This window comes from Enoplosus armatus, chromosome 23, assembly GCF_043641665.1.
Source record: "Enoplosus armatus isolate fEnoArm2 chromosome 23, fEnoArm2.hap1, whole genome shotgun sequence".
In the NCBI taxonomy this organism is placed as follows: domain Eukaryota; kingdom Metazoa; phylum Chordata; class Actinopteri; order Centrarchiformes; family Enoplosidae; genus Enoplosus; species Enoplosus armatus.
In genome coordinates, this window is record NC_092202.1 from 13145870 (window position 1) to 13158607 (window position 12738).

Genomic DNA, 12738 nt, shown 5'->3' on the forward strand with positions numbered 1-12738 from the left:
CCTCCACTTTCTCATTATGTGACAATCACAAGCTCCAACCCCAAAAACGCCACAGTCACAGTCATCTTTGGCTGTTTATAGAGAGTGGAGCTGGATACGTTTGTGTGAGAGACAAACTCTCGTTCCCTTGGGATGAGGCTCTAGTCTTATGATGATCATCGTGAGGAGTGTGACGCAAAGAGGCTGTCAGCGTAATAATCATGTGATAAGGTTTTGATTTCCGCAACAAAGGTGGGAGTGTGTGTGTGTGTGTGTGTGTGTGTGTGTGTTTGTGTGTTTGTGTTTGCAGCCATGTGTTATGTGTGTGTGTGTGTGTTCTGTTGTGTTTCTTCGAGTAGCAGGTTTTGGCTGCTCATCTGATGGCGCAAACGGTTGGCTCGCTAACTGAGAACAAACGCTGTTTTGTGGCCCGCGTTCCTCTCGCATGGGGATTCCCTCAGGCATGCTGTGACCATGCTTCCGCTGTGACTGTGCTTGCGTGTACATTCTGAACTTTTTCATCATGCCCATAAAGTCAGTCCTATTTCCAAGTATTTCCTTTCCGTTTTACATGTTTCCAAGCAGAAAGTCAAAAGAGAGGCAGCAGAGTATAGAACATGGAAGCGGTTTTGTTTTTTTTCTCTAAATGATTCGGACAACACTTTCGAGAGTTCATAGAAGGTCCTGTGGAAAAATCCACGTCTGTGTCTATGTCTAGTGGCCTTTTTACATATCTGGTGGCCAGCAAGTGTCAGCCTGATAATTGGTTGAAACCATAAAAGTGGGCTGTCTATGCAGTAGAAAGATGCAAATATGACCAGAGAAAACAGAGGAAAAGGGCTGCTGTGTTTAAAGCTTTGGTGTAACGTCACACGTGCTTGTGCCTAACACTTGTTGGTTGCATCCATTCAAATGTGAGGATTGGATGCTTTTCTTTGTCTCTGTCTGTGATAGTAAGCTTGTGATTTTGGACTGCTGAACAAAACAAGACACCCAAATGCATCTTCTTGGGCTGTAGGAAATTATAACGGCAATTTTTCACTATTTTCAGATATTTTATAGGCCAAACCATTAATCAATCATTAAGGAAATGATCAGCAGATTAATCTATGATGAAAACATATTGTTAGTTGCAGCCCTAAGTGGTCCCCAAACTTGGGAGGGAATGTGTTGCATTGCAGGAATTGCTGGAACAGAGCCAATTAGAGTTAATGTCATTAGTTCCGCCTGTGGTTGTTCTTCTGTGACCAGTTAAAATATCTGCTGTGAAAAAAGGCCAGTGAATCGGATCAATTTGGGAAACAAGACAGAGAAACAAGAGTGCTCTGATGTTCAGGTTAGCAAGATGTTTTCAGAAGCTCAGACTGGACAGATTGTTGACAGGGTGAATCGAAAGGAGGAGCCCGTCCTGTTCTTGGGGTCTCTGTCAAAGCTCAGGAGCCTTGTGCGTCTTTTGTGTGTAGTGCTATTTCATTCAAATTCAACGCGGCACTCTTAAGTAATCCCCCAGTGTTGTGTTATTACCAGTAAATATAAATACTATCTAGTAATCTTTTGGCTTACAATTCAAATGAAAAAAAGATCCATCTATGTGATTTCACGCCCAACTATACATGTCAACCTATAGTCAGTAGGAATGTCACCCTCTGTGTATGAAATGTCTAAGTACTCCACTGAGTCCCGTTGACATTTCTCTCTGCCATGCAGGCCTCGCTGCCGCATGACTGTGCAGCGCAACCACTTAGCTCTATATTTGGTCATTTTGTTGGGGACGTTTTTTAGATGAACTGAAGGATTAGACGCTATATGCGGGAAAGGTCCCTTATGTTTACGCTGAAAAACCCATTTATTATGTCAAAAATGCGCCGTCACAAAGCTTAAAGCAAGGCAGTTTGTCTCTTTCCGTATTTGCTTTGACATTTGGAGGATGAATCGTTTTCAGTGGACAGAAGCACACTTCCGGTCAGCTATTTGCTTGTAACTACGTAACAGTTAAACCCGTGAACTATGAAACTCTTATGTTTTTCATTTATATTACATATAAAGGGGTTTAACGAAAACTGAAATTCCACGTAATCGGCTTTGAATTTGGTGTTTAAATCCTGCGTCGATCTGCAAATCTCTAATGTGAACGCAGAAAGAAGCTCTATTTATATATTAATGCTTTTTTTTGGGGGGGGGGGGGGGGGGGGGATAGACCGAAGATAAAAGAGGCTTGCTGGGCTCCCTCTCTTCCCTCCAATGGGCCGCTGTGTGTCTGCACTGCTCATATACACACAGATTGGAGCACTTTAGTGGGGTCAGCCGTGGGACAGTGGAGCTGCTTCATACTGCATGTGACTTGCGTGTCTGTGTGTGTGTGTGTGTGTGTGTGTGTGTGTGCGCACGCTCATCCATTGTGTGCATAAGTGTAAGCTTCCCTAGCCGGTGTGATAAAATCCACCTGGTCGTGTTGGAGTCGTGAGCGCCTTACATCTGCTGGACTGTAATGGGACATCTGGAAAAGCAGCCTTGCTAACATCATCATCTGACTGTCACACACACACACACACACACACACACACGCACGCTGGGAGTCATGCTTTGTACTTAGTGACTGGTGTTGAAGGGTTTGTCCGGCCAGGCTGAAAGCTCAGAGGAGAAAGTGTGAGACTTGGTGGGAGATGGCGACATAGGTCACATAGGAGAGTGTCTTGATTGCTTGCATCAGACAGTTACACCCAAGTGTTAGCTCACGTCCTCTAGTGTTTTAGCATCTCTCTCTGTTTCTCAATCAGTGAGCCCGTGGCTTCACAGCTGACTGCTTGTGATTCGTCAGGCCTGCCCTCCCCCCACCTCTCTGTAACATGATAGGTGTTGCAGTCTCGCCACTGTGTGCTGCCGAGCGGTTGCCTCTCTGACTTGTAGCGCTGCGGTTCAGCTTGTTGCACATGACAGGAAGCCGGGCCGCTGCTTTTGGGTGCAGGGGCGGCACAGTCATGTTTAATGCTTTCAGCAGACCTGTAGGTGTTGTGTTCTGCCGAGCTGTCCGCTGAGTAGAAAGATAACGGTCAACGCTGCACAACGCCGAGAAATTGGAAAATGCTAAATTCCACATTTTTCAAGTAATATTAGGGTTAGGAGGTTTTTTATTTAGATTAGTGGTTCAAAAAAAAAAAAAAAAGCTAAACGCAGGGTTCATGTGGACAACCGAGAAAGTCGGGGGGTCTGGTGGAAAAATCTGCAGAGAACATGTACGTGTAACCAGCATATTTCACGGGCCAAATTATTGGTTAGAGAACATGGAAAGGGAGAGCTTTCTTTCCTTTACTGGCTTGTGCACAGACACCAGGATATTCAGGACGGAGAGTTTTAACCCCATAAACCTCGCTGAACTCGGAAGTGTGTATGCAGCGATGCACAAGACAGCTGGCATCTTTCAACTTGGTGGAATGATGCAGCCATAAAAAACACGGAGTCTTGGGGTTGTAATATTTCACTCGGTGAAGGAGCTGATGCACAATGGGTACATGTGATCCTGCCTGACAGTGTGGAATTCAAATCTTTTCCCCACTTTAAAGCTGCTTAAAACTCTAAAGGATTCCCGCTGTAACTGTATAAGCAGCAATCAAAGTTAAAGTTCAGAGAAAAAAATGGTTAAATGGTTCACTGGGCACATAAAGCTCAACAAGGCCTCGATCTACATAAGAACTTGTGCCCAGAATTTCCGAATAACTGCTCGTGTGAACATGCCCAGTGATAGCTGCAGAGGGAAGGCAGTGGATGGGCCCAGACTACTGCATAACTTTATTACTGGCGTTCTCACTCTGCCCACTCCAACAGGAAAACAAGGCTCTGCGTCTCGGCTGCAAGACTCTCTTCAGTGGAAATATGACATGAGCTCAAGGTGGAAAATGACTCAGTCTTACTCTCCCAGCCGGAGGGCGTAGCGTGTCGGCTGCCCTGCAGAGGCTCAGCGATGTGGCACAGGAGCCGCTCAAATCCATACGGTCCCAAGCGACTCGGTGTCGCTCGGCCGAAGCTCATTGGCTGAGCTCTTCATCGCCGTCTTCGCCGCTCAGCTTGAGCTTCAAAATGGCACATTTAATTCCGAGTCTTTCCAAGTGGTTTAGGTTTATACTTGTAATAACATCTTGACCCACTTGTGCAAAGGCTAGGTTTTGTAGCCCGTGGGCCTCTTTAAGACCTAATGGGGAAGCCGATTTCATATCATTCACTTCTCTGTGAAACTCATAACAGGAAGTTATGATGTTTGGCTAGAACTGCCATGTGATGTATTTCTTGTGTTTTGTTTGATTATTACTTTCCCCCCCCCTCACTAGCCGTTGACCTATATTTGACCGTACATAACCATCAAGTCAAATATCATCATGTGCCCTTTTTCACGGCTGCTTTGTCTCACCTTTCTTGCCCTTTCTGTCTCTGCCTGTTTTTCTGTTGCTTCCTTTTCGTCATCTTGTTTGTCATCCACCCACAGTTCACTGAGCAACTGTTTCCCTGCCACGTGACAGTCCTCTGAACTTTGTGGTTGTCTCTGTGATCTCTTGTGGCTGCGCTTTTGCTTGGGTGGTAAAGCGCTCTGGGAGGGGGTGAGCCCTTGTTAACCCTTTTTCAGATAGCGAGGGCATGTGGAGCTCGCGGTAAAGATGAAATGGTCAGAACGTGAGCTTGTGTGCTCGTGTTTATCTTGAAGCTATAAGTTTCTGTCAATCTTCCTTTCCTCAGGAGCAGCCCAAGATCATTGAACCGCTGGACTATGAGGCTGTGGTGTTTCAGAGAAAGGCCCAGATCCACAGTGACCCCCACCGGGACCTGCTGCTCTGCCCTGTCGACGATGTCTCGGTGAGCCCCCCCCCCCTCCCCCATCCTTCCCCACTGTGGTCCTTCTTGTAAACCTGTCTGAGTCAAACGGAAACAAAGAGCTGTGAATTATCACTTTCTAAAGAAAAGGTTTCCCATCATTCATCACTGCCCCCCCTCCCAAATAACATCAGGCTCAATTATTTACGGGTCAGTCTGAGAGGCCTGACCAGTGAAATACAGTCCGGCCAGGTACCTCTGCTCTATATTTATTGGTGCTGCTTCAGACACATGTGGTTTTGTTCAGAGGCACGCCCCCCCCCCACCCCATCCTGAGACAATCTGTTGACACTCATCATTCTCTTTGCCTGTTGTTTGTGGTTTCCTGCTGTGCTACTATTTGATGCAAAGATAAGGAACTGTCATTACCAACATTGCATGTATATGTGTATATGTTTTGCTCTTGTGTGTCTGACTGTGTGTGTGTGTGTGCGTGTGTGTGTGTGTGTGCGTGCAGGAGTCCCAGATCTCCCGGCAGAGGAGGACTGTCGTTCCCTCGGTGCCTCAGAACGCTGAGCGGGAGGCCAGGAGTCTGTTCGCCAAAGAGGTGCTATAACCCGGCAGTCCCCATGTGTATGACTTGGCCCGGTTTGTGTCTAACAGCACATTTGGAGCAATGATGTCTACTACTCCTTGCTAAAAATAAAAGAGGAGGTTTTGGAGCGAAAAAACAAACAAACTGATGGTTCAGAGTTGGTGTGAAATCTTCTCAGTAATATAACTCTTACTTCCTTCATTAGAATCTGCTCAGTAAACTTTCAATTCAACTCTTGACAAACAATAAAAGATGCTTTCTTGTTGACTTCACACCAGCGTTCACATGACATTCAGCCTTAAGTGGCCACTTGAAGCTCATAAAGAACCACAGAATGCGCAGGCCGGCAGTAAACACACGCCGTGGCGGTGATATATTGTATTAGCAATGAAAAGCAGACTCCTCTGGCATGATGTGGACACACTCCGCTGCTCTGCCAGCGCTCCAAGTCTGTGTTCCTCGGCCAGCTCACATGACCATACGATACAGCATGGAAACAACTGTCATAAGGGTTGTTAAAGCAGGTCCGGGCTTAGTCAGCATCTCTTGAACAAAGACCCCTTCAGCTGACTTAATTGAGAGTGTGTGCCTCTGCACTTTCACAGCGGATTAAAAAAAAAAGAAGCAATATGTGCAATGAAAAGTGATACCAAATAGAAACCACGGAAGGGGTAAAGATTTTCTTCCGCTACTTTGCATTTCATAAACGAATGACTCGGAGCTGGACCCCCCCCCCCCGCCCCCAACACAAAAAAATAGGGAAGCGACACCCTGCCCTCCTCCATGAGTCACAGTCAGAGGAAAGAACTGTGCGCTTGGTTTGGTCACTCTGCTGGCATAACATGCTTGTTATATTTGAGTTATATCTGCTGCCCCTAATCCAGCTCTCTGTGTTGACCTGTTTGGCAGTGCATCAAGATGTACAACACCGACTGGCATGTAATCAACTACAAATACGAGGCTTACACTGGTGACTTCCGCATGTTGCCGAGGTAAGGATGAGAAGGAGGAAAAATAAGCGTTTAGAAATGCAGTTTGGATGTGTGGAGAGGTTGGGGCTCAGAGTCTGTGCAAAAACAACATCAGACTTCTTTACTGCCAAATATATGTAACGTGTACAAGAAGAGATTAGGTCCGCTCGCGTGGGTCTGCTGGATGACGGCATGCAACAAATCACCGATCCCGTATATTAATGCGGCTCTGGTGCAGCCAGATTTTTCTCTGCACCGCAGCAGGTGCAGCCCAGATGTTACGAATTCATATTTTAAATGGTGATAAAGCGTATCACTGCAAGTTGACACACATTCTCCAAATACCCTCAAAAGGAAAAAAAACAAACAACTGTAATGCAAAGGGAGACAGTGCAAGATGTGTAGACCAGGCAGTGATTTGTTGCATGCTTTATATAGAGACGTGGAGCGACAGCAGACCTCACCACAGGGAAAACACAATAGGAAGGGGGAGGGGTGATTTATCGAAGACTGCTGACCTTCTCTCACTGTCTTTTCAAAGCAAAGGCCTGAAGACAGACAAGCTGCCAGCTCACGTGTTTGAGATCGATGAAGACGCCAAAGACGAGGTGGGTAGAGACAATGATCACTGCAGTAAGGGTGAGTGGTCTGCTATTGACTCACTGGGGGCCTTTATGGACAGATTGCCCCACGCACACATGCACGGCCTTTAGTGACGCGCTTTCAACTGCGCTCGGAAATGAAAATGATCCCTTTCAATCATTTTTTGAATCACGGAGATAAGACACAAATTCGTTCGTTGGGCATGCCTCAGTATCCCGAAAACAGAAGCATCGTGCTGGAAGATTCCCCCCGTCCACCCAGCAGTGTGACCCCCTTAGAGACACGAGTGCGGGGCAGTGAAACCAGCAGCCTTATACTATAAATAGCCCTCATTGATCATCCTCCAGCCAGGCCGGATGCAGATAAACGCAGAGAAATTGAAGGAACTTAAATGCTGACGCTGTTACATGACCTCTGCTTTATCATTTCGGGTCTCTGCAGTCTAGTAGCGACAATATTTGAGAACACACGTGCATAATACACTAGCTTTTCTATGTCCTTTCTATAACCTTTATAGAATCCATCCACAGGGCCATACAATACATCAATAATAATGCAGTCAGAGACAATTAGGCATTAGGTGACCGTGTTAAGTGTATGATATGAGGTAGGGCGTGGCGAGGTGTGTATGCGTGGTGGTGGGCCGCTCTCGATTGCTGTACATCTGAGGGAAGAAGGCTGTGGGAGAAGAACAACCAGCCAATTGGAATACAGGACAAAGCTGGAGAGAGATGGGTGGGGGGGGGGGGGGGTGGGGGGGTGATGCTCAGAGGACAAAATGCCACTTCAATATGATTAGGCTCATCTCAGTTGTGCACACACACCTCAACCCTTTTCACTCAGTGTCATGATATGCGCGTCATGGTCCAGGCTTACATTAAGTTAATTAGGCCCTCCAAGTGGCCGGATGCACGTCTCTCGTGTGTGTTCGTGTGTGTGTGTGTGTGTTCGTGTTCACTAAGAGACCATTGTCGTGATGAATGTTTGTGTTTTCTGCGGTGCTGATGAACAGCCCCATGTTTCCCTGACGGAACCATGTTAGCATACTGCAGCTGTGGTTAGTGAACATTTCTCTCCAACCCTGCTAGATGTGGCGCTAAATATTGTCAACAATGTCAATGCCGTTAAGCTGTTGAGGCTGTATACTCTCTGCAAGTCCAGTCAATATTGTGGCGCTTAATACGTTAGAACCGTTAACCTAGAATGAACCTGCATTAGAGAGTCGGCCCCGATTGATTCCCAGTGTTTGTGTTTGCGCCTGTCAGGACTCAGCATCGCTCTGCTCCCAGAGGGGAGGCATCATGAAGCAGGGCTGGCTCCAGAAAGCCAACATCAACAGCAGCCTGTCTGTCTCCATGAGGGTGAGTCACCGCCAGGCCTGTGCGAGTCTGTTACTCGTACAACACGGCAGCAACAAATGAAACAACAGCAGCAAAACATCGGGTTCGCGGCAGGACTAGGGAGACATGGCAGCCCACTACACAATTCTCTATCATCTGCATTATTCTGTCCCATCATACAGCACTATATGTATTATAATCAAGACTTTTTACACCATTGTCTACAGCTACATAAGCATCTGCTTTGTGAATCAGATAAAGCAAAAGAGTACCATGAAACTAACAGTAAATGCAGTAAAAGCAGTGTTGGAAAAAAGGAAAGAGGCAATAACAAATGTGTTTAGAAGTCATTTTTTCATGCTGCGTTGCTCTGTTGAGATGAGTTTTTTTTAGAATCTGTTAGATATGAATCTCCCTGACATGGCTCTCTCAATTGCAGGTGTTCAAACGGAGGTACTTCTACTTGTCTCAGCTCCCGGACGGCTCCTACATCCTCAACTCCTACAAGGACGAGAAGAACTGCAAGGAAACCAAAGGATCCATCTACCTGGACTCCTGCATAGACGTTGTTCAGGTACACAGGGCTGGAAAATATCCAAGAGACACCCAAAGGCACTGTACGTTGAGAATACTGCAATAAGAGTAGTAGCAGCAGCAGCTTGACCAACTCTTAAGCTTTCATTATGTCATGCTGTTTGTTTAATTGAACCCCTTTTGGTGTTTCTCGCTCTGTGCCTACTTATGAGTCTTCCAGTCTTGGCACAAGATCGCACCCTCGTGAAAGTCAGTGTGTTTCCTATTCTTGCCACGCTCCAGGGGCTTTTAGCCGCTTTGATTGGATGGATTTACTGCATTCCATTGACTTGGGCAGAAAAAGTCCGGCTCTAGCAGATTACGAGGGGCTGCCGTCGCTGTTGGCTCATGGCGCAGGCTGGTACCTCATTCAGGTCCGCACCGACCGGAGAGAGGCTGCCGGGAAGCTTTCCGTTTGATGAACGCGTTCGGAAGACGAATGGGGAGAGGGAGGAGACTCATTGCAGTTAGTGGGTTTAATGTGGAAGCTCCTGGAGTGTGGTGTGTTTGACGTGTAAAGCATGTTTTGCACCGGAAAGACAGCGGCGTTTAGGTTACTTTCATAGGAAAATGATCCAGTGTAAGGACATCTGAAGCCCTGTGCAAGCAAAAAGCTCATTGTTAACATACACTGGCTAAATTCTATTATCCCAAACTGTAGCACTCCTCTTTTTACCAGAATATAGGATGATCTTTTATACCGTGTTTGTGTTTTTGTTTGGGGAAGAGGATAAAACAACATTTTTAAGTATATAAAATACAATCATTCACCCCTCCCCCCAGAGCCCTAAGATGCGGCGTAATGGCTTCGAGCTGAAGATGCAAGACCGCTACAGTCACTTCCTGGCTGCAGACAGCGAAGCAGAGATGGAGGAGTGGGTGGCCACGCTGAAACAGGCTCTGCAGAGCAGCACTGAGGCCAGCCAGGACAGGAGGAATGGTATGGAGACACTGGACTGTGCCCTGGGTGAGCTATACCGTACCTACATCTGAACATACTGGGGAAATGCACATGCCCACACCATCTTTTAGTTGCTGCACAGTCGTGGTGCATTTAGCTATGATGATAATAATAGCCTGTATGAACATAACCTCTGAGCCTGTTTTTTCGTGGTGGCCAGGGTTACAGTAATCCCTCTCCCTAGCAGCGGAGGGAGTCCAAAATGCCCCTGAATTTAAGTCTGAGCCCCGTGTCATGACATTTTAATGGCTTCCATATTACAGTGTTACATAAGCACTAAATAGGCTCACACTACACCTATAGCTGCTGCCAGTAGAGAGATATGCTTGCGCATCAGCCGTAAATTCCTGTAATAGATGTTTAGCTGTGCAGGTACAAGTGGACCAAAGCTCAGGAATCTGAAGGGGGGGCGGTTATGGCGAATTGTTGAACTTGTTCTGAGCTGTGGAAGAGCGCCAGTAGCTTCATGCAGTTGGCGTATGTCTTGCCACAGCATCTTTTCTTATATAATAATATACTCTCTGCAGAATGTGAATAGTGAAACCTGATAGGCCCTGGCTTGGTCACGAATCTCCAAGACGCTGACTAGCGACTAGGAGGTGATGCAAAAAGATGGAGGGTTCACTCGGCCCATCATCTGTCGCCTGGGAGTCAGCAGAATAGTGAGGGGCCTCTTTTTAATTCAGCCAGTAGACTGTGAGATGTGAGTTTGTCCATCTGGGAAACAACAACTTGCAGACAGCCACATAGGGGAGCCATTAGGGGAACATTATGAGAGCAGAGCTTTATTGGACCTGATTTGCCAGAGTGTGATTTGCTGTGCACTCCGATTTACTTTTTGATTAATGCGTTATCACTGCCTTGCCCAATCAGATGACGACACTTCCAGCCAAGGTAAAGGTGAGAGCCTGCTGGAGAGCCTGGGGAGGAGCTTACACCCTGAACTTATGAAGGTATATACAGAAACATTTTGCGTTTTGTATTTGAAATGGTAGTTGTCTGGTTTATTAATGTAATTGTTATTTACTTGTAGGATTTCTTCTTTTTTTCCCCAGTTAGTGCAGATGATAGTAATGAAATGGAATAAATATAATAGTAATGATATAAATATAACCGAAGAATTTCAAGAGCCGTAGGAGAGCAGCTCTTCGCTTGGACTCTCTTTGTTTGAGTCCATTTTTCTAAGCCAGAGAACAGCGGTGTTTATTCCACCGAGGCCGTGCCGTTTTTTAATATGTCTGTAAACCCAGAGCTGCACACACTAGACAACAAAGCCCTCTGTGCTCTGTTGCTGCTGCTTCTCTCGGTTTGCTGTGGGCCACTCCAGCACAGCTCTTCCCCTCTCCACGCTAAAAGATCACTTGAGTTTGTCTGCAGGCTGGTCACAGCGAGAGCAGAAGCAAGGTGAGGGGGAGGCGGGGAAGGAGGTGGATTTAGGGCTCTTGCCGTGGCCCGAGGCTTCGATTTGTTTGTCTCCAGTAAATTCTCTTCTTTATTCCTTCTGTCTGGCTCTGTTGACTGCTTGTCTTCTTCCCTGTCCTACTCTGTGTCTGTCTAAGAGACGCCTCAGCTGTCTGGGCCCATTATTGTGTGAGATACTGCTTTTGTTTTGAAACCAGTTTCTATTGTCCCGTTTCTCTGAAACTACCCAACTCTTCACTGTCTTTTCAGTGGATGAAAAGAACAAAAACATCTCAAACAATGATAAGAAACATGGCCCTGTGTTTCTACAGTAGAGCTTAAAATGTGTTTATATAAAGAAGCAAACATCAGCCCAATAAATACATTTTAAACTAAAGGGTAGCATACAATTGAACTTGCAAGAATACCCTCGAGTGCAGGGTAAAATGCTGTCATTTCATTTCATGCCGCGTACAGTACATTCTTCCACTCTGTGTGTGTCTGCAGTACGCCAGGGAGACAGACCAGCTCAATAAGATGAACAGGAATGAAGGCAGACAAAAGCTGTTCTCCCTGGATCCTGAGACCCAGGTATGTCTGCGAAGATGCTTCTCACTACGCTTAGTTGGTCCTATGTTTTATTTATTCCACTATTGATCCCGACTATTTGATCTCTCCTCCTCCCCTTTCCACCACTTCCTTCTACTTCTTCTTCCTCCTCTGCACCGGATCAATCTTTCCCTCCTTGTTGTTTTATCTCCTGCCTTCATGCCCACCCCCCCCCCCCCCCGCCTCCTGCCTCCCTCCTGTCCAATATTTACTTTATTCTGGTCACTGCACTGTTGTTATTTATCTTATCTTATTTTTTTTTTTATTTTTATTTTTATTCTTATTCTTATTTTAGCTTTTATATTCTACTTATTTGTTATCAAAACAATAGCACCTTCAGACCACAGCAAATTCCTTGTAATGTATGTTACTTGGCAATAAACAGTTTCTGATTCTGATTCTGATTCTGATTCTGATATCCAGAGGCTGGACTTCTCAGGCATCGAGCCAGACGTGAAGCCATTTGAGGAGCGCTTTGGCCGCCGCGTCGTTGTCAGCTGCCACGACCTGACCTTCAGTCTCCAGGGCTGCGTTAGCGAGAAGGGTGACGGCGTCCTCACCAACGTATGTCATCACCTCTGACTCATTATGTATTCTGCTTTTATGACTCCACTACTACCCCTGCTACTTTCTATGCTTCCCCATGTACTGCTGCTAATGATAAAACTTTTCATAGTCAAAAAGATGACCGAAGAAAACTCAAGAACATAAGAATTAAATATAAGAAGAAAGAGCAAAACAATATAAGTAAATACTTCAAATTTAATATGTTTAATTTAGAGATTAAACCTAGTGACCTTTTTCATCTTAAAACTAAATCTTTGAATTTTGTCTGTATGCACTTAAGCATATCTAACCACAACACACAGTTTTCCACACCACACAACTTACTTCCACCATCCTCGC

At 45.9% G+C, this 12738-nt stretch overlaps 1 protein-coding gene across 1 annotated transcript in view; it reads left to right on the forward strand.

Annotated features, from left to right (window-relative positions):
- Positions 1 to 12738, forward strand: part of dock11 (dedicator of cytokinesis 11) — a 49008-nt gene that overhangs the window by 1137 nt on the left and 35133 nt on the right. The window contains exons 2-11 of the mRNA XM_070930083.1: positions 4705 to 4821; positions 5297 to 5386; positions 6284 to 6366; positions 6887 to 6953; positions 8214 to 8309; positions 8728 to 8862; positions 9645 to 9828; positions 10696 to 10775; positions 11731 to 11814; positions 12256 to 12396. Coding sequence (XP_070786184.1) covers positions 4705 to 4821; positions 5297 to 5386; positions 6284 to 6366; positions 6887 to 6953; positions 8214 to 8309; positions 8728 to 8862; positions 9645 to 9828; positions 10696 to 10775; positions 11731 to 11814; positions 12256 to 12396 — 1077 coding nt within the window. The remainder of the gene's footprint in view (positions 1 to 4704; positions 4822 to 5296; positions 5387 to 6283; positions 6367 to 6886; positions 6954 to 8213; positions 8310 to 8727; positions 8863 to 9644; positions 9829 to 10695; positions 10776 to 11730; positions 11815 to 12255; positions 12397 to 12738) is intronic.